General features: G+C 50.6%; 1 protein-coding gene across 1 annotated transcript in view; it reads right to left on the bottom strand.

Moving 5' to 3' along the window:
* Positions 1-1,497: 1,497 nt before the first annotated feature.
* PMFBP1 (polyamine modulated factor 1 binding protein 1) overlaps positions 1,498-26,435 on the bottom strand; it is a 1,903,249-nt gene continuing 1,878,311 nt past the window's right edge. Inside the window, exon 43 of the mRNA XM_086945556.1 lies at positions 1,498-2,335. Coding sequence (XP_086801682.1) covers positions 2,248-2,335 — 88 coding nt within the window. The 3' untranslated portion in view covers positions 1,498-2,247. The remainder of the gene's footprint in view (positions 2,336-26,435) is intronic.

The following is a 26,435-nucleotide window of genomic DNA, read 5'->3' on the forward strand; positions in this document are numbered from 1 at the left end:
GCCTACACAGAGAGTGGCCCTGCTGTCTAGTTTTCTTTCCCTCTCCAGGTCCACCTAAGAACAGTGAGAGCCCCCAACGAAGGTGGCCAGCCAGCCAACCGCCTCCGCACCCAAGCCCCACAGCCCGAGTCCACAGAAACCAACTGTGCCCCCTTGCTCTAGAGACCCTCACAAGCCTAGACCCCCTTGGGTGCTGCCAGACTTGTCCCCAAGTTCCCCTTACAGCCTCTGTTGTTTTGACAGGTCCATTTAAACTGTAACCGCACTTGAGGCTACCATCGTGATCAGCACCTCTGCACCAGGACACACCAAGGTAGGTAAACCCCAACTGCTGATGATACTTTGGACCTTGGCTCCAAAGCACCTTAAGTCCAAAAGGGCAACTTCTACAACCGCTTGCCAGTATATGTTTGCAGTACATGTCTTTTCCTCCCACTGGATAACATTACCCGCTTTTGAGGCTCACGCCTCAAACCTGACAGCGCTGAAATTTTTACTGCTCTTTAAAAACAATAATATCTAAAGTACTGTTTCTGAAGATCTTGGCGTCTAAAACTATATAAAAGTATATATTTTTCCAAATTTGTCTCAGATTTCCTTTTGAGTGTGTATCCTATTTATTGACTGTGTGTGCAACAAATGCTCAACCCTCCCCTCTGATGATCTAAGCTGCTCGACCACACCACCCCCACCACTAATAGAGCACTTGGGATTATTAAACCAATAAGGGTCGTCTGGACTTGTAACTTGGTGTACCCCTACATTGGTACTCTACATAAAATGCCAGCTTCCTACGCTGCTCAGGAAAAAGCTTACGGATTCATGATGATGCCTGGAGGTAATTCTAAGGTAAGGAATCTGCAACTAAATAGAGTTTCCACCAATTAAGGCATTACCAAAGATAAGAAACATGTTCATTTGTTCCAGTGGTTGCAAGTGGTGCCCACTGGCACTCTTAGACGGAGATTTATTAATTCATCACCCGCTTTTGACTCAGAACAAGAGAGCATAAGGCAACAAAGGGGAGAAAGTGAAAGACAGAAAAAGTGACAAGGGGACAAATTAGCCATGAAACAAAACCTGCAAGATTGAGATTAAAGGGCAGGGAGAGTGTATGCTGTTGCATTGAAGAGGCATGTGGTAAAATCAGGACTAGATGGCCCTGATAATTGACATGACATAAATAACACTCTGCAGCAGCGTAGCATATGTTTGAAGAAACGTTAGGCCCGCCACTTATTATTTTACAAATTAAGCACTGGCTCTCTAATGCAAGACGCATTCATGATGGTTGAAGTTACACCACTAACGTTTTGTCTCTAATTAATACATGAGCAAATAGGCACCCATCGCAAAATTATGATAAACAGATGTTTTGAATAATAGAAAAAATATACTGCTTTTATCCAAGTATAACAGTTTCTATTCTGCGCAGTAGCAATTTTGTGCGTAGGTAATTTTAATGTGTGAACTGTGATTAAGAATCTAAACAACATAATCCAAAATTGTAATTTATTGTGTTATCACTTAAATCATTGCTTAAAATATATTTAAAACACTTATTTTATATTTAAAACACTTAATTTAAAACGTATTATGATCTACACTTTTATAAAAATAATAGTCATTGATTGCAAAGCGCTAAGTACTAAAGTGTCTGCTGAGAACAAACTTAAAAGAATGTTTTAAATATTCACAGTTTCAGGAAAAATCAAACATTTAGAGCCATTTTGCCCTCATTCACGACCGCCCAGTCAGCTGCAGACCTTCAGTGCTGCAGGTATTGGGGTCCCACAGCAAGGACAAAGCAATACTTATGTCAAAGATGAAGGGACGAAGGCGGCAGCATGCTGCTTCTTCCTACATGTATGGAAAGTGATGCTGCAGGTATTCTCTGTACACAGTTCCTGCTGCAACTGGTTGCTCAAGTACCATCTGCTGCAACTCGAGAACCAGCTGTGAGGCAAATAAGCCCAAACCAAAGGTATTTCGTGCCCTTTTCTCCCTTGACGAAATCACTGGCGAACAGGATAATCGAAATCTGTAGGCTTTACCCAGCGAGTCCACCCAATCGGCATATTCTGGTATCCACTTAAGATTTGACGGCCAGCACCTCCCAGTCTGAGCGGTACACAGGTAATCCAATGGTTTTCTGCTTCTGCACAGTGGTAACTTTGAGGCTCAGTGAACGGAGGCCCTTGAATGGACAACATGGTCATGATTCTGGGATGACTCTTCTCCCCAGCTCTAGCTAATATTCCAGTTAGCAGCCAGAATTTTGCCTTTCCGCAGGTTTCCAGAACTACCAAATACTCTCCTGGCTGAACGAAGAGAGCTGTAAGTAAAACAAATAATATATATTCTTTTAACTGTTACATTTTATAATATTGTGCATGCTGTTTTGAACTGAAGGACAAGTTACTGATTTGTAATATTCGTTTTTTTTCCCGTATTCTTAACATTTTGCACATCAAATTAAACTTCAGGTTACTTACCTTCAACAAACCTCTTTCATGTAGCTACTTTTCTGACTTAATATTCTTCAGTTTTACATCATTCCTAGCTGCCAGAGTTGATATTGAGATTTTTTCAGTTGTGATACCCATGTGACGGTAGGTGTTGCTATATTGCGCAATAGTGACATTGTGCCACCCCAGAAGTGACGTAGCGGAGCCGCATATATGCAGCACTCTTGCGTGCCAATATCAGTTTCTTAATCTGTCTTCTGGGCTCTCAGACGCCGAGCACTTAGAAAAATTGCAGGTCATAATGTGCTAAAATCCAACTTGGGACTTAATAAAAATGGACAGGAGCATGAGGGCAGTGACTCATCTGCCATTAGAGTATCCAACCAGAAGAACATTTTACTTGCCTTCGGTAACAATATATCTGTAAGAGACATATATTGGTTATGGATCTCTCATCTTAGAATTTCCACCCTCCCCCTCCCCGGGCGGCAGACTGGATGCACAAGTTACTTACCTTCGGTAACAATATATCTGTAAGAAACAGTAGTTAGTATTAGATTCCTTACCTTAGAATATCCCCAGGCGTCAGTCTGGATCCGGAAATTTTTGCGTAGCAGTACCCCTGCGTGTCGGTAGGCGTCGTCTGCGGCTCCACGTCCGTCGTCGGGATGAGGTCCCCGGAGTACTTAGACGCCGCCCTCGCGTGCTGACATCAGTTCTTATACACAGATTTTCCGCGCCAGAAACGCAGAGCCATGATAAAAACCAACACTGGTGCCATGAAACTAGGGCCCTGAAAGGGGATGACCGTAACCCTAGATATCGGTTCACAGAACGGGGAGGATGGGTGGGGCGGTAAGGAATCTAATACTAATTACTGTTTCTTACAGATATATCGTTACCGAAGGTAAGTAACTTGTGCATCTGAAAGAAACAGGTTAGTATTAGATTCCTTACCTTAGAATAGATACCAACCCCGGTGGTGGGTCTGCGAACCAATGATCACACCAGAAAGTCCTGGAAAACGGAACGGCTGAAAAAGCCATCTCTCTGGACTTGGCTGTCCAGGCAGTAGTGTCTTGCGAACGTGTGCAACGAGGCCCACGTAGCTGCCTGAAAAATGTCCTGCAAGGGGACTCCCCGACCCAGGGCAGTAGTAGCTGCCGTGGCCCGAGTGGAATGGGCATGTAGCCCCACAGGAGGCTCCTTTTAAGCCAGTGAATAACAAGCCTTGATGCACAAGACAACCCATCGGGAAATGGTCCGTTTGTGCACCCCCGTCCCTTCTTAGCGCCCATGTAACCAACGAAGAGTTGGTTATCCACCCAGAACTGGCGTATGCAATCCAGATAGTACGAGAGCGCACGTTTTGGGTCCAGACGGTGGAGCCTCTCTTCCTCTTTCGAGGGATACAGAGGCGGAAAGAAGGAGGACAAGGTGATGGGCTGCCCGATGTGGAAGGCTGTGACTACCTTGGGCAGGAAAGAGGGTCGCGTCCGCAATACCACTTTGTCCGGATGGACAGAAAGGAAAGGAGGTTGTGAAGAAATGGCCTTGAGCTCACTCACTCTCCTGGCAGAGGTGATGGCAACCAGGAATGCAGTCTTAAGGGTAAGAAGACTACGAGGACAGCTATGAAGTGGCTCGAAGGGAGCGCACATCAGATAAGTCAAATCAAGGGTGGTACTGGGCCACCTTATCAGACCCTGTAACTCAGGGCATAGGTGTACCCTCGCCTACCAGGGGCTGCAGCATGTATTATGCCACCCCTGGCTGGCCATCTAAATCTGACACAACTGGCTGCACGACAGCTGGGGCAAGGTGGTGTAATCACCCTCTGCTTTAGATATAGTATACCTATATCTAACCCTAAAATGGACACTCGTATTCCTATCAGTCACTCCTATGGCAGGCCTTAACAATCCTGAAGGCAGAGTGCTTGGAATCGTGTGAGATGGTGCTCTGGCATGAGCTGAGCCCGTTTGCAGCTTGCGGAACCAAGTCCTAATAGCTGTTCCATGATGACTCATACCATATACTCTTAAGTGCATTATAATCCTCACGGTTATATGCCAACTCTGGTATCCCTTTATCAAAACATGTCGAGTAAGGTGTCATACGAATTGGAATACTAACCCCTCGCCAATTCTGGCGACTGGGTTAGCATTCCACCCTTCTAGAGGGACACGACATGTATGTAACTGTGAACCCCGGTTAAAGTTAACTCAAGCCTCAGCATCACAAAATGGATGCTGCCACCACAGACACAAGTCTGACCTCCTGCTGCTGGGAGTCCTTCCAGCGAGGGAGGCTTGGACAAAGGGTTTCCTGTCAGGGGCGGTGCTAGCACCATCCCAGACAGGGTTTTGTGTATCCTGGGTAGGCAGGGCTTTAGAAGAAGGTGACTGCAAGTGGCACCCCGGTGCTCACTATGCATAGGCTGGCTAGAACCAGTTCCAGGGGCACACCAGCCCCTGAGCTGGGGAAAGTCCGGCATGGGAGAGGGGTGTAACAACCCCCCTTCCTGGTCCCACCCATGGGCAGGACCTAGTCGCGTGCCAGCCCCTTTTCCTAGTGTAAAGATAGGAGTGGCCCCCTTCCAAATTAGATCATCTTTGAATCCTGAAACTACTTTCTACGAAAGGAACTCAAGACTTCTTCTCAAGATTTCTCCCTTGTGACTAAGGAGTAGTCACCCTGCACCCGCAGGCACCATCTAAGAACACTGCGGTTTGCTGCACGTCCTTCCTCCGGAATCCGACCGACCAGCACGACGAGACCCGGCATCCCTGGCACCTCTGACCTCTACCTACATCATCAGCCCAGCTGAGATCCGTGGGTGTGACGAGACCTCGAGGGACCGACCATCTTCAGAACTGCACGACGCTTATCCAACACGACCGCCGAGTGAGTGCTTTGGGGTTCGAGAAGCCCTAACCCTGAGCAGCTCCAGCACCGAAGTCCAGCCCCCCAGCATCCACCAGATCTGCGTGGGGCCCTTCTGCTCTTTGCTGCTCACCGCGTTGTCCGGCTACTGGCCTGCTGGCTTGTGGCCCTCTTGACGACGCTCCACGACGACAACACCGCTGGTCTGGTTGCTCCAGACTGGCCCTTGCTCCCCTCCAACAGAGGAGCACCCCGGACCCTCCTGGTCCACTCCAGACGCCATTTTAAGTCCACCGCGTGGGCTTGCATTTGCCAAGACTTGTTGCCCCAATCCTGGGTCCAGCGACGTCGACAGCAGAGACCTTCGTGGGACAGCTCGCACCTCCATCCTGGTCGCCGACAACGCCTCCTGGTCCGTGAGACTGCAGAGCCCAGCGTCGCCCACTCACCTGGTCGAGGTGACTCCATCCGGTGCCATCCTGGTGCCCATCTAATCACTGGCTAGTGATTCAGAACTTGGCCCCCTCTGCTTACAGGTATCCTCCATCACCGATCCAGGCTTGGATCCCTCCGAATCTCTTCACTGGTCGCCTGCCAGCAACTCCTTCTTTCAGGCTCCATAGGCTGCAACGAGGATTCCCGACGTCTTTCCAGACCTATGCAGCCGCAGCCCCTGGGCTAGGTAACCTCAGCATTTCGGTGCTCCAGCATAGCCTCACTATTCAAGGGTCCAGATCCTTTTTCGTTTCAGCTCTACCTAGTCGGATTTGTCCGATAACACTAACTTTACGAAATCTAGCATCCATAGACTTTGTCCCGCATCCCGCGTGAGAGTGCACACTCTGCACCCGATCTCCCTAGGCCTCCTGCTAGTAATCTGAAGGTTCAGTAGTCCAGTCCTAGCGATCCTAAAGTCTATTAGAGTAGTACTTACCTGCTAGTAATTTCGCATTCCACTTTTGTAGTATATGGTTTTTCTTGCCCCTCGGGCATTTGTGTAAATTGTGCGACTTTGAGTATTTTCATAAGAGTTTTTTATTGTGCTTAGCACCCTTTCCTCATAAAGAGTCCAGGGTTGTTGTGTTCTAAATAAATATCCTTTTATTTGGTGTCCTTTCACTTGGTGTTCAAGGGGTATATGTGATGGTATAACAGCTGGCTTAACACGCCCTCTAGAGTTTAGCCTAAAGACTGCTCTTGTCCATGCTACTAGGATAGCTGGTCTACGGTTGACTTACAACCAATCATCAATAAGGTTTGTTTGGACTGATACAAAGTGCTCACTAGAATAGTGAACATTATATATCCGGCCAACTTCTCACAGCCCCCTTCCCAAATTAAATAATTCTGAATCTTGAACTACTTTCCACGAAAGGAACTCTTGATACTTTCTGAAGACTCTCCCTTGTGGCTAAGGAGTAGCCACCCTGCACCCGCAGGCACCATCTAAGCATCTCGGTTTGCTGTAAGTCCATCGTCCGGATCAAGACTGCCCAGCTCGACGAGACCCGGATTCCCTGGCATCTCTGACCTCTACCTGCATCATCAGCCCAGCTGAGATTCGTGGGTGTGATGAGACCTGAGGGACCGGCCATCTTCTGAAACTGCACGACGCTTAACCAGCACGACCACCGAGGGATCCTCGAGTGAGTGTTTTGGGGTTTGAGAAGCCCTAACCCTGAGCAGCTCCAGCACCGAAGTCCAGCCTCCCAGCATCCACGAGATCTGCGTGGGGCCCTTCTGCTCTTTGCTGCTCACCGCGTTGTCCGGTCACTTGCCCGTTGGCTAGTGGCCTTCCTGACGACGATTACACTGCTGGTCTGGTTGCTCCAGACTGGCCCTTGCTCCCTTCCAAAAGAGGAGCACCCCGGACCCTCCTGGTCCACTCCAGACGCCATCTTGACTCCACCGCGTGGGCTTGCCTTTGCCAAGGTTTGTTGCCCCCATCTTGGGTCCAGCATCGCCGGCAGCAGAGACCTGCGTGGGACAGCTCGCACCTCCAGCCTGGTCGCCGAGAACGCCTCCTAGCCCGTGTGACTGCAGAGTCCAGCGTCGCCCATCCACCTGGTCGAGGTGACTTCATCCGGTGCCATCCTGGTGCCCACACAATCACTGGCTAGTGATTAAGAACTGAGTCCCCTCTGCTTTCAGGTCGTCTCCATCACCGATCCAGGCTTGGATCACACCGAACTTCTCCACTGGTGGCCTGCCAGCAACTTCTTCTTTCAGGCTCCATAGACTACAACGAGGATTCCCGACGTCTTTTGAACCCTATGCAGCCGCAGCCCCTGGGCTAGGTAACCCGAGCATTTCGGTTCTCCAACGTAGGTTCACTATCCAGATCCTTTTTCATTTTAAGTCTAACTAGTCGGATTCGTCCGGAAACAGTAACTTTAGAAATACTAGCCTCCATAGACTTTGTCCCGCATCCCGCGTGAGAGTGCACACTCTGCACCCGATCTCCCTAGGCCTCCTGCTCCTAACCTTACGGTTCTGTAGTGTAGTCCTAGCGATCCTGAAGCCTCTGGATCCTGTTACTTACCTGCTAGTATTTCGCATTCCACTTTTAGTGTATATGGTTTTTCGTGCCCCTCGGGCAGTTGTGTAAATTGTGCAACTTGAAGTATTTTCGTAAGAGTTTTGTTGTATGCTTAGCTCCCTGACTCATAAAGAGATCAGGTTAGACTTGTTATAAATAAATATCCTTTTATTTTCATAACAACTTGTGTGGTGTCCTTTCACTTGGTGTTCAAGGGGTATATGTGATGGTAAAACAGCTGGCTTAACACGCCCTCTAGAGTTTAGCCAAAAGACTGCTTTTGTCCACGCTACTAGGATAGCTGGTCTATAAGGTTGACTTACAACCAATCATCAATAAGGGTCGTTTGGTATGATACACAGTGATCACTAGAATAGTGAGCACTATATATCAGGCCAACTTCTCACAGGTGACAACTGCCTGGGGCGAGCCCGCCTTCAACAACCAGTCGTCAAGGAAGGGGAAGACTGACACCCCTGACCTGCGCAGATGAGCTGCCACCACCGCCATTACTTTTGTTAACACCCGAGGGGCGCTGGTAAGGCCGAAGGGGAGCACAGCCAAGTGAAAATGCTCCTGGCCTACCGTGAAACGCAGGTAACGCTGGTGGGCCGGCAGGACGGGGATATGAAAATAGGCATCCTGCAAGTCCAAACCAACCATCCAGTCTCCAGGGTCGAGGGCAGCCAAGACCTGAGCCAGAGTCAACATCTTAAACTTCTCCTTCTGGAGGAAGCTATTGACATTCCTGAGGTCCAAGGTGGGGCGCAAGCCCCCCTGGTCCTTCTTGGGGACTAGAAAGTAGTAGGAATAACAACCACACCCTACTTCTGGCCCAGGAACGCGCTTGATGGCCCCCTTGGCCAAGATGGCCATGACTTCCTGCTGGAGAAGAGCGAAGTGATCCCCCCGACATGCGGTGGAACTGAGATGGCATGGCCAGGGGGGGTAGACTCGAAGGGGAGGGTGTAACCTCCCCGGACGAGTTGCAGCACCCACCTGTCGTAAGTGACAGAATGCCAATGGGGAAAGTGACGACGAATCCTGCCACCCACTGGCGTGGAGTGCGCCCCGAAGCTGAGACTGGGAAGATTTTGAGGCGGATGTCGAGGGGGCAGAGATGGACTGGCCCTCACGCTGGCCCCTGGAGCTGCCACAGCAGCCTACATGCCCACGGCCACGCTGAGGTTGGTTCCGGGCAGGCTTAAGACTTAACGAGCGAGCAGGGATGCCCCTTCCCTAGCCACGAAAGGAGAGGAAAGTAGACTTGGCCAGGCGCGCGGTGGATAGGCCTAGGGACTTGGCAGTAACTCGAGAGTCCTTAAAACGCTTCAGTGCACTGTCTGCCTTATCACCAAACAGGTGAGTGCCATTGAAGGGCATGTCCATGAGCGAGCTATGGACATCCGGGGAGAACACGGTAGACCTCAACCAGCCGTGGCGATGAAGTGCCACAGTCGCAGAAATCACCCTACAGAGAGAGTCCACGGTATCTAAGCTACAACAAATGGCAAGCTTAGCTGCGTCCTTACCCTCGGCCACAGCCTGGGACAGCACAGCCTGGACCGCTTTGGGACACTGGGGCAACACCTCAGCAACGGTAACCCACACCACGTGGGAACAGCGGCCCAATAGACACGCGGTGTTCACCGAACGCAGCCGCAGGCTGGCCGTTAGAGTCCATATCCAGCTGCGCTGTGGGAAAGACACTCTGGGACATCGAAGCTTGAATGACCAGGCTTTCGGGTGTAGGATGAGTGGTCAGAAAGGGAGGATCATCCGGCGCCGGGCGATGACACCTGGCGACGTTTTTATCCACCGGCACCCCAGTGGCCGGCAGCGACTAAGTGCCCAACAAGACATCAGTGAGGGCGTCATTGAACTGCAGCAGCGGCTCCGATGAAGTGGACGCCGACTGGAGCACTTCAGTGGGGAGATTAGTTTTCAGGGCCACCGTAGGGAGATCAAGATTAAGGACCTCAGCTGCCCAACGGAGAACCACCATATACGAGGCACCTTCCTCCATAGTGGATGGGGAGAGGCAAACCCCAGGTCAAAGGAGACGTTGAGGCCGCCGGCCTCCTCCAAGTTGTTTGCCTAATCCTTCTCGGAGTCGCACTGATGAGCAAGAGGGTCCTCAGACCTCTCCTAGTCGTCCTTGTGAGAAGGTGGCCTGATATGCAGTGCTCACTATTCTAGTGAACACTATGTATCAGTCCAGCAACCCTTATTGATGATTGGTTGTAAGTCAACCTTATAGACCAGCTATCCTAGTAGCGTGGATACGAGCAGTCTAAGGCTAAAGACTCGAGAGGGCGTGTTAAGCCAGCGGTTATACCACACATATACCCCTTGAACACCCAGTGAAAGGACACCACACAAGTGTTATGAAAATAAACAGTGTATTTATTAAAATCACAACAGCCCTGTACTCTTTATGAGGACAGGGTACTAAGCACAAAACAAAACTCTTACGAAAATACTTAAGTTAGCACAGTATATACAAATGCCCGAGGGGCACGGAAAAGCATATACTCTGAAAGTGGAATGCGAAATTACTAGCAGGTAAGTACAGTACTAATAGGCTTTGGAATCGCTAGGACTTGACTATAGAATCGTAGATTACTTCTAGGAGACCCAGGGGACTCGGGTGCAGAGTGTGCACTCTCACGCGTGATGCGGGACAAAGTCTATGGTAGCTAGATTTCACAGAGTTAGTGTTCTCGGGCGAACCCGACCTGGTAGGAGGAAAACGAAAGTGGATTCTGACCCTTGGATAGTGAGGCTATGCTGGGGCACCGAAATGCCGAAGTTACCTAGCCCAGGGGCTGCAGCTGCATAGGTCTCAAAAGACGTCGGGAATCCTCGTAGACGGACCAGGAGCCTGGAAGAAAGATGCTGGCAGGCGACCAGTGAAGAGAGTTCGAAGTGATCCAAGCCTGGATCTTGAAGATGGATGACACCTGAAAGCAGAGGGGACCAAGTTCGTGACTACTAGCCAGTAGTCAGGTGGCACCAGGAGGGCACCGGATGGTAGTCACCTCGACTAGGTGAGTGGGTGACGCTGTGCTCTGCAGATCTCACGGACCAGGAGGCGTTGTCGGCGACCAGGATGGAGGAGCGAGCTGTCCCACGATGGAAGAAGCTGTCGGCGTCGCTGGACTCAGGATTGGGCAACAAAGCCTTGGCAAATTCAAGCCCACGCAGTGGACTCAAAATGGCGTCTGGAGTGGACCAGGAGGGTCCGGGGTGCTTCTCTTGAAGAAGGAAGCAAGGGCCAGTCTGGAGCAACCAGACCAGCAGCAGTGATGTCGTCGGGCGTCGTTCAGGAGGCCACAAGCCAGCGGGCTAGTAGCCAAACAACGCGGTGAGCAGCAAAAAGCAGAAGGGCCCCACGCAGATCGTGGAGATGCTGGGAGGCTGAACTTCGGTGCTGGAGCTGCTCAGGGTCGGGGCTTCTCGGACCCCAAAGCACTCACCAGAGGGACACTCGGGGGGCTTGTTGTGAAGAAGTCGTGCAGTCTTGGCGATCGTCGGTCCCTCGAGGTCTCGTCGCACTCACGGTTCTCAGCTTGGCTGTAGAGGTGAGTAGAGGTCAGAGGTGCCAGGGAAGCCGGGTCTCGTCGAGCTGTGTCGTCGGATTCCTGAGGAAGGACTTGCAGCAGACCGCAGTGTTCTTGATGGTGCCTGCGGGTGCAGGGTGACTACTCCTTAGCCACAAGGGAGAATCTTGAAGAAGAAATCTTGATGTCCTTTCGCAGAAAGTCGTGTCTTGATTCCAAAGATGATCTAATTTGAACAGGGGGCCCGCTCCTATCTTTATACTAAGAAAAGGGGCTGACCCGGTGACTAGGTCCTGCCTATGGGTGGGACTAGGAGGGGGGTGGTTACACCCCTCTCCCATGCCGGACTTCCCCCAGGCCAGGGGCTGGTGTGCCCCTGGAACTGGTTCTGACCGGCCTATGCGTAGTGAGCACCGGGGTGCCACTCAGCAGTCACCTTCCTGTAAAGCCCTGCCTACCCAGGATACACAAAACCCTGTCTGGGACGGTGCTAGCACCGCCCTCGACAGGAAACCCTTTGTCCAGGCTCCCCTCGCTGGAAGGACTCCCAGCTGCAGGGGGTCAGACTCGTGTCTGTGGTGGCAGCATCCATTTTGTGGAGCTGAGGCTTCGTTTAACTTTAACCGGGGTTCACAGTTACATACATGTCGTGTCCCTCTAGAAGGGTGGAATGCTAACCCCGTCGCCAGAATTGGCGAGGGGTTAGTATTCCAATTCGTATGACACCTTACTCGACATGTTTTGATAAAGCAATACCAAAGATAGCATTTAACCGCGAGGATTATAATGCACTTAAGAGTATATGGTATGCGTTATCATGGAACAGCTATTAGGACTTGGTTCCGCAAGCTGCAGACAGGCTCAGCTCATGCCAGAGCGCCATCTCACACGATTCCAAGCACTCTGCCTTCAGGATTGTCAAGGCCTGCCATAGGAGTGACTGATAGGAATCTGTGTGTCCATTTTTAGGGTTAGATATAGGTATACTATATCTACAGCAAAGGGTGATTACACGACTTTGCCCCAGCTGTCATGCAGCCAGTTGTGTCAAATTTAGGAGGCCAGCCAGGGGTGGCATAATACATGCTTCAGCCCCTGGTAGGCCCTGGGTACACCTATGCCCTGAGTTACAGGGTCTGACAAGGTGGCCCAGTACCAATTGGTAAATGCACCTAGGGTACACGTTGTAATTTAGAGAGAGAACAGCCAGGCTGTGGGTCTGATTGGCAGGCCCACAGCTAGAGAAAGTCGTAAACCAGTGAAACAAAAGCAAAAAATCTGGGTGATCATAGGATTGCAGACCCTACTCTCCTACAGTCCTCAGCCTACGCCGTGTGCGGTGCAGACCGCGGAGGCAGGGCAGGGACCGGGGGAGAAACACACGCGGGTACGGCACCGGCCGGGGCCGAACCTGCGCCTTGTCCCAATTCGGATCCCAGGCGGGGACAAAACCATCCGGCAACCGGGGCAGAGGCAGAACCAACGGCATCCACTGCGGTGTCACAGGTGGAGCCGAGGGCGCGCTAGGGCCGAAGGTGCAGGATCCTGCGGCGCTGGTGGCGTCTGTAGGAAGGTGGACATCTGACCATGGTTACCCCCAACTTTTTGCCTAGTGTTTAGCTGGTTTTCGACTTAGTTGACCTGGGACCCTGCTATTCAGGACCCCAGGCCCTCTGCTCTCTCTGTTAAAATGGACTCCATGTACTCTAGGTACATACCAATTGTAACATGGATCACCTTGTGAGCCCCTGTACAGTGTACCCTAGGTACCCAGGGCATAGGTGCGTCCAAGGCCTACCAGGGGCTGCAGCACGTATTGTGCCACCCCTGGCCTGACTATTTGACACAACTGGCTGATCACTCAGCTGGGGCATGGTGGTGTAATCACCCTTTGCTTTAGATATAGTATCTCTATATCTAACACATACAAGGACACACAGTAACCTATCAGTCACTCCTATGGCAGGCCTTATCAATCCTGGAGGCAGAGTGCTTGGTTATGTGTGAGATGGTGCACTAGCATGAGCTAAGCCTGTCTGCAGCTTTCGGAACCATGTCCTTTAGCTGTTTCCTGATAGCGTCATACCATATACTCTTAAGTGCATTATGAACCTCGCGGTTAAATGCTAACTCTGTTTTGACATTATCAAAACATGTCGAGTAAGGTGTCATACGAATTGGAATTACTACCCCCTCGCCAATTCTGGCGACGGGGGAAGCATTCCACCCTTCTAGAGGGACACGACATGTACAGAACCTGAACCCCGGTTAAAATTAACCAGAGCCTCGGCATCACAAAATGGATGCTGCCACCACAGACACAAGTTGACCTCCTGCTGCTGGGAGTCCTTCCAGCGAGGGAGGCTCGGACAAAGGGTTTCCTGCCTTGGGAGGTACTAGCACCACCCCAGACAGGATTTTGTGTATCTGGTTAGGTAGGGCTGAATAGAATCAGACATGCCCGGGGCACACAAGGTGTCCCCGTGCATAGGCCAGTTCAAACCGGCGCTGGGGCACTCCAGCCCCAGCTCTGGCACGAAACTGGACAAAGGAAAGGGGGTGTAACCACCCCCCTTCCTGGTCCCACCCATAGGAGGGACCTAGTAGGTAGTCCAGCCCCTAGATTTGGCTTAAAAGTAGGAGCTGAGTCCCAAGACGGCAGATTACCCTGAAATTAGACTACATAAGAAGAAACTCTGGACCTTCGACGTTCTGCTGCTCAGAAGACAGAAGAATCTCCCTTGTGGCCAAGGAGTGGCCACCCTGTGAACACATTTGAAAAGAATTGGGCGTCCCCTCAACAAAGAACCCACACAAGTTGAGTATTTTACCCAAAAACTAACATGCCGTTTATTCCGGCGGGAAAGGTAAAGTTACAAGGTTCAAAATAATAATCTTTAAAAGCAGCCTTCAATTAGTGAGACAAGGTCTATGTATCAACTAAATTCTATTGTTGCAGTGACCAGGTTTTCAGCGAATTATGTATACAGAGGAGTATTTCTTAAACACATTTTAACCATAAATATTTTTACTTCAAATCTAAGCATTAGTTTTTACCAAAAATAAATCACATAGCAAACACAGTTAATAATGGTTCAAAGAGATATTGAAAAGATATTTACCACACAAAAGATTTCATTAAAACTCTGTTATGCATTTATTTTATATTCACAATACAATATACAAATTTTTAAAAAAACATCATTATACATTTCATAAAAAGATTTTTAAAAACAAGAATCACAAGTCGACGCGGCGTTTCGGTATCCCTGGGCCATTGAAGAAACCCATTTGTAGAAAGACGGTGGCTCCCCCTGGCAGTCTAATACAAAGCTTATTCAACCCAAATATCAGGTACTGAACAAACACACCTTTTTGTTGATCTTCAAGTTAAAATAAGGTCATAACAAAAGTGGGGTTCCAAATGTAATACCATCCTCATTTTTTCTTTATTCACCGCAACTAGTGGGATCAAAAATTGAGAATTTTTCCGGAGATTATCAAAATCCAATGACTACATGGTACAGAATTCGATAATACTGTGTCCAGTGGGCGCCTTGCCCTATCTAAATTTAAAGGTATGCCTAACCTATACAAATAATGGATTATGATATCATGTCCTGGGTTCATAAGTATTGTACCGTTAGGTCCAAGGGAAAGGTAAAGACTATTAGTTTTGTCAAAGTATAGAAATGTATAGTAACAGAGAGAAATGTGTTTTATGGATAAGGGCCATAAGGGAACATGATTTGTTGAGATGAAAAAAAATTTTTTTTTTATGAGAGAAGAACATAGTACAGTGACCATGAATTGTGTTTATACAGGGTATTATTTGAAGAGATGCCCAGACCATTGCAAAAAATGTAACTCTTTTTTTTTAAAATCTTTTTAAATTTGTCTAGAATCAGTCCTGAAGAAGGTTCAAATACAGGATACCGAAACGCCGCGTCGACTTGTGATTCTTGTTTTTAAAAATCTTTTTATGAAATGTATAATGATGTTTTTTTAAAAATTTGTATATTGTATTGTGAATATAAAATAAATGCATAACAGAGTTTTAATGAAATCTTTTGTGTGGTAAATATCTTTTCAATATCTCTTTGAACCATTATTAACTGTGTTTGCTATGTGATTTATTTTTGGTAAAAACTAATGCTTAGATTTGAAGTAAAAATATTTATGGTTAAAATGTGTTTAAGAAATACTCCTCTGTATACATAATTCGCTGAAAACCTGGTCACTGCTGTAGGAGAGTAGGGTCTGCAATCCTATGATCACCCAGATTTTTTGCTTTTGTTTCACTGGTTTACGACTTTCTCTGGCTGTGGGCCTGCTGAACAGCCCCACAGCCTGGCTGTTCTCTTTCTAAATTACGAGATGTACCCTAGGTGCATTTACCAATTGGTACTGGGCCACCTTGTCAGACCCCGTAACGCAGGGCATAGGTGTACCCAGGGCCGCCAGGGGCTGAAGCATGTATTATGCCACCCCTGGCTGGCCTCCTAAATTTGACACAACTGGCTGCACGACAGCTGGGGCGAAGCCGTGTAACCACCCTTCGCTTTAGGTATAGTAGCTCTATATCTAACCATACAATGGACACCCGAGATCCTATCAGTCACTCCTATGGCAGGCCTTAACAATCCTGAAGGCAGAGTGCGTGGGCTCGTGTGAACTAGGTTCAGGCCCGAGCCGAGCCCGGTTGCAGCTTGCGGAATCAAGACCCAATGGCTGTTCCATGATAACGCGTACCATATCGGTAACTCCGGTGTCGCGTTATCAAGGCATGTCGAGTAAGGTGTCATACGAATCGGGGTGCTGCCCTCTCACCAATTCTGGCGATGAGGTTAGCATCCCACCCTTCTAGAGGGACACGACATGTACGTAACTGTGAACCCCGGTTAAAGTTAACTGAAGCCTCAGCTCCACAAAATGGATGCTGCCACCACAGACACGAGTCTGACCTCCTGCTGCTGGGAGTTCTTCCAGCGAGGAGCACTTGAACAAAGGGTTTCCTGTCGAGGGCGCGGTTCGCACCGTCCCAGACAGGGTTTGTGTATTCTGGGTAGGTAGGGCTTTGGCGAGAAGGTGACTGCGAAGTGGCACCCCGGTGCTCACTACGCATCTGCCGGTTAGAACCAGTTCCAGGGGCGACAGCCCTGGCCTGGGGAAAGTCCGGCAGGGGAGAGGGGCGTAACTACCCCCCTTCCTGGTCCCACCCTTAGGGCAGGACCTAGTCATGTACCCACCCCTTTCTTTAGAATAAAGACCGGAGCGGGGACCCTTCCAAATTAGATCATCTTTGATTCAAGAACTACTTTCTACGAAAGGACATTCAAGACTCTTCTCAAGATTTCTCCCTTGTGACTAAGGAGTAGTCACCCTGCATCAGCGGGCACCAACTAAGAACTCTGCGGTTTGCTGTAAGTCCTTCCTCAAGGAATCCGACGGCCCAGCTCGACGAGAACCGGCTTCCCTGGCACCTCTGACCTCTACCCACGTCATCAGCTCAGCTGTGATCTGTGGGTGCGACGAGACCTCGAGGGACCGGCCATCATCAGAACCTGCACGCTCTTAAAAACCAGCACGACCATCGAGGTAACTCTCTGGTGAGTGCTCTGGGGTCCGAGAAGCCCCGACCCTGAGCCGCTCCAGCACCGAAGCGCAGTCTCCCAGCATCTCCACGATCTGCGTGGGGCCCTTCTGCTCGCTGCTCAGCACGTTGTCTGGTCACTAGCCGCTGGCTTGTGTCCTTCTGTGGCGACATCCGAGAATCCGTACTGCTGGTCTGGTTGCTCCAGACTGGCCCTTGCTTCCATCTCTGCGAGAAGCACCCCGGACCCTCCTGGTCCACTCAAGACGCCCTCTTAGGCCCACCACGTGGCCCTGAGAACTGCCAAGGCTTGTTGCCCCATCCTGGGCCCAGCGACGGCGACAGCATCATCCTTCGTGGGACAGCTCGCACCTCCACCGTGGTCGCCGACAACGCCTCCTGGTCCGTGAGACTGCAGAGCCTAGCGTCGCCCACTCACCTGGTCGAGGTGACGGCCAACCGGTGCCTTCCTGGTACCCTCTGACTACTGGCTAGTAGTACGAACTTGGTCCCCTCTGCTTTCAGGTTTCTTCAATCTCCGATCCAGGCTTGGATCTCTACGAACTATTCAGCACTGGTCGCCGGCCAGCAACTCCTCTTCTTCCGGCTCCTGGCTCGTCAGCGAAGACCCCGACGCCTGTAAGACTTGTGCAGCCGCAGCCCTCGTGGCTAGGTAACTCGGCATTTCGGTGCCTGCATAGCCTCCTTACTCTAGGGTCCCGAGTCCCTCGCTTCCGACTTGCCTTATCGGGTCCGCCCGAGACCTTAATCTTTCCGTGTCCTCGGACACTTGTTTTAATTGTGCACTTGAAGTATTTGCTAAAGAGATTTGGTTTGTGCTTAGTACCCTGTCCTCATAAAGAGTACAGGGCTGTTGTGATTCTTAATAAATATACTGTTTATTTTCATAACACTTGTGTGGTGTCCTTTCACTGGGTGTTCAAGGGGTACATGTGTGGTAAACAGCTGGCTTAACACGCCCTCTCGAGTCTTTAGCCTTAGACTGCTCGTATCCACGCTACTAGGATAGCTGGTCTATAGGTTGACTTACAACCAAACACCATAAGGGTCGTTGGAACGATACATAGCGGTCGCTAGAATAGCGAACGTTGCATATCGGGCCAACTTCTCACATTGGTGGCAGCGGTGGGATTTGAGCTTGCTGTTGTTTTACCACACGTATCCTAAGAATATCTTGTTGAAAGATCGCACAAGGTACTGTTAGTACATATAACCAAAAGCTTAGAATACTCTGAGTTCTACTGAACCAGCTGTTGTAGCTCCTCAAGGCTTAGCACACCTTGGCTACAACTCTTAGCAAGGGTACAGTAGGTAAACACGTAGTGTAGGTAGGTGCATCACTTACACCACACTAGAACCAGTATGTCGGACAAAGGAGGAAACTCTGGGTCTCCCCTTGTGTCAGTTGACCCTCCACAGGTCATCCCTTCAGGATATACTGTGCTGAGCTTCAAGGAGTTAAGACGACTGTGTCACTCCAGGAAGATTCAGCAGGGGTCTAACCCCACAACGTCCTTTCTGATTGGTCTCTTGGAGACTTATGATGCCAGGAGAGCTGAGAAACTTCGTAGCTCTTCTAATCCAGAAGGAGACATGCCTCCCCTCGAGGGAACCCGAGACGATCCTGACCTCATTCACCTCGCAACTGAGAACGAGGATGTGGAGGAGGATGAGGATGAGGATCTCTCTGGGGATGAGGCAGATAAGGGACAGGTAGAAGTCGTCAGACTAAGCAGGTCCAACTTAAGCAAACATGATAGCGGTACTGGGGGACCCCTGGGGCCACTATCAGGTCAGCTTAACATTGGGAATGGACGAGCCCGATCTCTGTCAAGAGGCTCTGGCGGATCCCTTCGAACCAATGGCTCTCACAACTCTTCTCAAAGAGGGATGACATCCCCTCAGAGGAGAGTGTACGAAGCTAAGGAAAGGGCAGCCAATCTGAGGATCGAAAGGGAAGAACTTGCCCTGGCCAAAGAAAGGCTTGCCTTTGCTAGAGAGCAACAGTTAAGTGGGGCAGTCCCCACTGGTGGCAGCAATGTACCTAGTAATAGGGAAAAGAGTTTCGATACGAAACACCTTGGTAAGATAGTGCCCCCCTTTAAACAAGGGGACGACATCCACAAATGGATTACTGCGTTGGAGAGGGCCTGCACTGTGCAGGGTGTTCCCCAGAGTCAGTGGGCAGCTATCTTGTGGCTCTCCTTTGAAGGAAAAGGAAGAGACAAGCTCCTCACCACAAGGGTGGAGGATGCTAACAATTACCAAATCTTGAAAAATACACTCGTTGAAGGGTTCGGCCTAACCACTGAGCAGTACAGGGTGCTGTTCAGGGATACCCAGAAAACGCAGTCTCAAGATTGGTCTGATTTCGTCGATTGTGCCACTAAGGCTTTTGAGGGCTGGTTGCTGGGCAGTAAGGTTACTGATTATCAAGGATTGTATAATTTGATGATGAGAGAACAAATTTTAAACAATTGTCAGAACCAGTTGTTGCATCAGCATCTTGTCGACTCGGATCTGACCTCTCCCCAAGAATTGGGAAAGAAGGCAGACAGATGGGTTCGTACAAGAGTTAAGCAGAACCAGGGCCAGAATCAAGGTGGTCAGAAGAAAGCAGACCAGAAGGGTAAAGATTCTAAAGGGGAACAAAATGACCAGAAGTCTTCGACAGGTCCCCAACAACCCAAAGAGGGTGGGGGTCAGGCTCCCCAAAAGAAGAAAGAAGGCCAATCCAAAAGATGGTGCCAGTACTGTAAAAGTAAGTCTCACTGGTTTAGTGAGTGCACCAAGAAAGGAGGAGGGCAGACTCCTGCCACTGCAGCCCCTAAGGCACCTGTGCCCCCTAGTACAGTCAGCAGTGGTAGTGCGCCTCCCAAGGGTTTAGTAGGGTTAACCCTGGGTTCTGAGGGGCGTGACAACTTAGTTGGCACACTCACTCAGGCTGTCCTTGTCAGTACAGGGGACGCAGACGTATCCCCTGACGTAAGCCCCAATACTTTGGGCAAATACCGACAGACGCCTTTCATAAATGGAAAGATGGCTCAGGCCTATAGGGACACTTGTGCCAGCGTCACCATGGTGACGCCTAACTTTGTGGACCCTGGACAGATCATGCCAGGTACAGAATTCCTGGTGACCAATGCAAGCAATGTCACTACCAATCACAGTATGGCAATTGTAGCTTTCTCCTGGGGAGGGGTAACTGGCCAAAAGAAGGTTGTAGTTAGTCCAGACCTCCCAGTGGATTGTTTGTTGGGCAATGATTTGGAGTCGTCACAATGGTCAGAAGTGGAGCACCGGACTCACATGGAAATGTTAGGTTTGCCAGCACATGTGTTCGCTGTGACTAGGTCACAGGTCAGGAAATGCCCCACTGAACAGGTGCTGGATCCTGGAACAACGGACCAGACACCTCCCAAGAAAAAGAGCAGTAGGGTTAAGGCTGCGCCTTCCCCCTTGCCCCAGGTCGAGGATCAAGTCTCAGAGGAGGCTGACCTACAGGAATTGAGGGAAACTGAGCCAAGGGAATTCGAACTTGATCAAGTTGAATTCTTGGGTTCAGGGGGACCCTCAAGGGAAGACCTGGGGAAGGACCAGTTAGACTGCCCTTCTCTTGAACCCCTCAGACAGCAGGCTGCTGCTGAGGCTGCTGGGAACGCCACAGGTACCCACAAGGTATACTGGGAAGATGGACTCCTGTACACTGAGTCAAGAGACCCCAAGCCTGGCATGACCAGGAGGCTGGTTGTACCCTTGTCTCAGCGTGGTTTCCTACTTACCTTGGCCCACGAGATTCCCTTAGCAGGTCACTTAGGCCAGACGAAAACGTGGGACAGGCTTGTCTCACACTTTCACTGGCCTCACATGAACGAGGATACCAAGGAGTTTTGCCGCTCCTGTGTCACTTGCCAAGCCAGTGGTAAGTCAGGTGGCACGACAAAGGCCCCCCTTATACCAATGCCTGTGGTGGGGGTGCCCTTTGAACGGGTGGGGATCGACATCGTCGGTCCCATGGAACCACCTACAGCCTCAGGGCACAAGTTTATACTGGTGGTAGTGGATCATGCCACCAGGTATCCTGAAGCTATTCCCCTTAGGACCACTACAGCACCTGTTGTGGCAAGAGCCCTAGTTGGAGTGTTCTCCAGAGTGGGCTTCCCTAAGGAGGTCGTCTCCGACAGAGGTGCAAACTTCATGTCGAGCTACTTAACTGCTATGTGGAAGGAATGTGGTGTTAACTACAAGTTCACTACACCCTATCATCCACAATGCAATGGGCTTGTTGAGAGATTCAACAGGACCCTAAAAGGGATGATTCATGGACTACCGGAAAAGCTTCGGCGTAGATGGGACGTCCTGATCCCCTGCCTCTTGTTCGCCTACAGAGAAGTCCCACAGAAGGGGGTTGGCTACAGCCCTTTTGAACTTCTGTACGGGCATCCTGTAAGGGGACCCCTGTGTTTGGTGAAGGAAGGATGGGAGAGACCTCTCAAAAAGCCTGCAGCCAACATAGTGGACTATGTGCTTGGCCTCCGCTCGTGGATGGCTGAGTACATGGAAAAGGCATCTGAAAACCTTAAGGCCAGCCAAGAACTCCAAAAAGCTTGGCATGACCAAAAGGCTGTCTTGACTGTTTACCAGCCCGGACAGAAGGTGTGGGTGTTGGAGTCAGTGGCCCCAGCAGCACTCAAGGACAAATGGTCCGGGCCCTACACCATCCTGGAGAAAAAGGGAGAGGTCACCTACCTGGTCGACCTGGGAACTCCCCGGAGCCCCCACAGGGTGCTTCATGTCAACAGGCTAAAAGCATATGTCGACAGGAAGGACATGAGTTTGCTCATGGCCCTAGATGAGGGACAGGAAGAGGAGAGCGACCCTCTCCCCGACCTGCTCACTCAGAATCCTGACGATGGCTCGGTAGACGGTGTTGTCTTTTGTGGCAGCCTCTCCGAACATCAACAGAGCGACTGTAAACAGGTTCTTCAGTCGTTCAGGCATATGTTTTCTCTAACACCCAGTCAGACCGATTGGTGCACCCATGAGGTTGACACTGGTGACAGCTTGCCAGTCAAGAGTAAAATCTACAGGCAGCCTGATCACGTTAGAGACTGCATCAAAAGTGAAGTGCAGAAAATGTTGGAGTTGGGAGTCATTGAACCCTCGGATAGCCCTTGGGCTAGTCCCGTAGTTCTAGTGCCGAAACCTCACACCCAGGGTGGTAAGAGAGAGAGGAGGTTTTGCGTAGACTACAGGGGTCTCAATGCAGTCACTAAGACTGACGCCCACCCAATACCAAGGGCAGACGAGCTTATCGATAGATTGGCTTCGGCCAACTACCTAAGTACGTTTGACCTGACAGCTGGGTATTGGCAAATCAGGTTAGCTGAGGACGCCAAGCCTAAAACCGCATTTTCAACCCCTGGTGGGCATTACCAGTTCGTGGTGATGCCCTTTGGTCTGAAAAATGCACCTGCCACCTTCCAACGGTTGGTGAATCAAGTCCTTACCGGGCTGGATGACTTCTGTGCGGCGTATCTTGACGATATTGCTGTCTTTAGCTCCACCTGGGAGGATCACCTGGTCCACCTGCGGAAGACGTTAGAGGCACTGCAAGCAGCAGGTCTCACTATCAAGGCCACCAAGTGCCAGATAGGGCAGACACAGGTTGTATACCTGGGCCACCTTGTAGGTGGAGGTCAGGTTCAGCCACTGGAGAGCAAGATACAGTCAATCAGGGACTGGGCTCCTCCAACCACCCAGACTCAGGTTCGAGCTTTCTTGGGCCTGACTGGTTACTATAGGAAGTTTGTCAGGAACTATGGTTCAATTGTGACACCATTAAACGAACTGACAAGTAAGAAAATGCCAAAAAAGGTTCAGTGGACAGCGAGCTGTCAAAAAGCATTCGATGACCTAAAGCAGGCCATGTGCCCGGCGCCTATCCTCAAGAGTCCGGACTACTCCAAACCATTCATTGTCCAAACAGATGCTTCTGAGTTGGGTGTGGGAGCTGTTCTTTCTCAACTGAATTTTGATGGTCAAGACCAGCCCATTGCTTTTATAAGCAGAAGGCTGACCCCTAGAGAGAAGAATTGGTCAGCTATTGAGAGGGAGGCCTTTGCTGTGGTTTGGGCCCTGAAGAAGCTGAGGCCATACTTGTTTGGTACTCACTTCAAGATTCAGACCGACCAAAAGCCCCTCTTGTGGCTAAATCAGACGAAGGGTGAAAACCCCAAACTGCTTAGGTGGTCCATTTCCCTACAGGGGATGGACTTTACAGTGGAACATAGACCTGGTACTGATCATGGCAATGCCGATGGGCTCTCCAGATATTTCCACTTAGAACAAGAAGACTCACCTGGTCAAGGTTAGCTTATTGTTCCGACGTTTGGGGGGGGGTCATGTAGGAGAGTAGGGTCTGCAATCCTATGATCACCCAGATTTTTTGCTTTTGTTTCACTGGTTTACGACTTTCTCTGGCTGTGGGCCTGCTGAACAGCCCCACAGCCTGGCTGTTCTCTTTCTAAATTACGAGATGTACCCTAGGTGCATTTACCAATTGGTACTGGGCCACCTTGTCAGACCCCGTAACGCAGGGCATAGGTGTACCCAGGGCCGCCAGGGGCTGAAGCATGTATTATGCCACCCCTGGCTGGCCTCCTAAATTTGACACAACTGGCTGCACGACAGCTGGGGCGAAGCCGTGTAACCACCCTTCGCTTTAGGTATAGTAGCTCTATATCTAACCATACAATGGACACCCGAGTTCCTATCAGTCACTCCTATGGCAGGCCTTAACAATCCTGAAGGCAGAGTGCGTGGGCTCGTGTGAACTAGGTTCAGGCCCGAGCCGAGCCCGGTTGCAGCTTGCGGAATCAAGACCCAATGGCTGTTCCATGATAACACGTACCATATCGGTAACTCCGGTGTCGCGTTATCAAGGCATGTCGAGTAAGGTGTCATACGAATCGGGGTGCTGCCCTCTCACCAATTCTGGCGATGAGGTTAGCATCCCACCCTTCTAGAGGGACACGACATGTACGTAACTGTGAACCCCGGTTAAAGTTAACTGAAGCCTCAGCTCCACAAAATGGATGCTGCCACCACAGACACGAGTCTGACCTCCTGCTGCTGGGAGTCCTTCCAGCGAGGAGCACTTGGACAAAGGGTTTCCTGTCGAGGGCGCTGTTCGCACCGTCCCAGACAGGGTTTGTGTATTCTGGGTAGGTAGGGCTTTGGCGAGAAGGTGACTGCGAAGTGGCACCCCGGTGCTCACTACGCATCTGCCGGTTAGAACCAGTTCCAGGGGCGACAGCCCTGGCCTGGGGAAAGTCCGGCAGGGGAGAGGGGCGTAACTACCCCCCTTCCTGGTCCCACCCTTAGGGCAGGACCTAGTCATGTACCCACCCCTTTCTTTAGAATAAAGACCGGAGCGGGGACCCTTCCAAATTAGATCATCTTTGATTCAAGAACTACTTTCTACGAAAGGACATTCAAGACTCTTCTCAAGATTTCTCCCTTGTGACTAAGGAGTAGTCACCCTGCATCAGCGGGCACCAACTAAGAACTCTGCGGTTTGCTGTAAGTCCTTCCTCAAGGAATCCGACGGCCCAGCTCGACGAGAACCGGCTTCCCTGGCACCTCTGACCTCTACCCACGTCATCAGCTCAGCTGTGATCTGTGGGTGCGACGAGACCTCGAGGGACCGGCCATCATCAGAACCTGCACGCTCTTAAAAACCAGCACGACCATCGAGGTAACTCTCTGGTGAGTGCTCTGGGGTCCGAGAAGCCCCGACCCTGAGCCGCTCCAGCACCGAAGCGCAGTCTCCCAGCATCTCCACGATCTGCGTGGGGCCCTTCTGCTCGCTGCTCAGCACGTTGTCTGGTCACTAGCCGCTGGCTTGTGTCCTTCTGTGGCGACATCCGAGAATCCGTACTGCTGGTCTGGTTGCTCCAGACTGGCCCTTGCTTCCATCTCTGCGAGAAGCACCCCGGACCCTCCTGGTCCACTCAAGACGCCCTCTTAGGCCCACCACGTGGCCCTGAGAACTGCCAAGGCTTGTTGCCCCATCCTGGGCCCAGCGACGCCGACAGCATCATCCTTCGTGGGACAGCTCGCACCTCCACCGTGGTCGCCGACAACGCCTCCTGGTCCGTGAGACTGCAGAGCCTAGCGTCGCCCACTCACCTGGTCGAGGTGACGGCCAACCGGTGCCTTCCTGGTACCCTCTGACTACTGGCTAGTAGTACGAACTTGGTCCCCTCTGCTTTCAGGTTTCTTCAATCTCCGATCCAGGCTTGGATCTCTACGAACTATTCAGCACTGGTCGCCGGCCAGCAACTCCTCTTCTTCCGGCTCCTGGCTCGTCAGCGAAGACCCCGACGCCTGTAAGACTTGTGCAGCCGCAGCCCTCGTGGCTAGGTAACTCGGCATTTCGGTGCCTGCATAGCCTCCTTACTCTAGGGTCCCGAGTCCCTCGCTTCCGACTTGCCTTATCGGGTCCGCCCGAGACCTTAATCTTTCCGTGTCCTCGGACACTTGTTTTAATTGTGCACTTGAAGTATTTGCTAAAGAGATTTGGTTTGTGCTTAGTACCCTGTCCTCATAAAGAGTACAGGGCTGTTGTGATTCTTAATAAATATACTGTTTATTTTCATAACACTTGTGTGGTGTCCTTTCACTGGGTGTTCAAGGGGTACATGTGTGGTAAACAGCTGGCTTAACACGCCCTCTCGAGTCTTTAGCCTTAGACTGCTCGTATCCACGCTACTAGGATAGCTGGTCTATAGGTTGACTTACAACCAAACACCATAAGGGTCGTTGGAACGATACATAGCGGTCGCTAGAATAGCGAACGTTGCATATCGGGCCAACTTCTCACAACTGCAACAATAGAATTTAGTTGATACATAGACCTTGTCTCACTAATTGAAGGCTGCTTTTAAAGATTATTATTTTGAACCTTGTAACTTTACCTTTCCCGCCGGAATAAACGGCATGTTAGTTTTTGGGTAAAATACTCAACTTGTGTGGGTTCTTTGTTGAGGGGACGCCCAATTCTTTTCAAGAGTTACTATTCCCCCCAGTCCCCAATCAGCTGTTGTGGGGTCCTCCTTCTTATCTTATAACACCCTGTGAACACAGGCACCATGCAGCAATCAACGACTGCTTTGCCGCCGCCTCCCGCCAGAGCCGGAGCCCAGAGGCTGACAAGAACCAGACTCCCAGACATCTAACAGCCCGATCCACAGTCCCTGCTAAGCTGCGACGATTGGAGGCGACCTGAGATGTGGGACCGGATCTCTTGGAAAGTCCGCGAGAAGCTGACTGCGCTGCACCTGAAGCATCCTCATCGCTGT

This window comes from Lissotriton vulgaris, chromosome 12 (assembly GCF_964263255.1).
Source record: "Lissotriton vulgaris chromosome 12, aLisVul1.2, whole genome shotgun sequence".
In the NCBI taxonomy this organism is placed as follows: Eukaryota; Metazoa; Chordata; class Amphibia; order Caudata; family Salamandridae; genus Lissotriton; species Lissotriton vulgaris.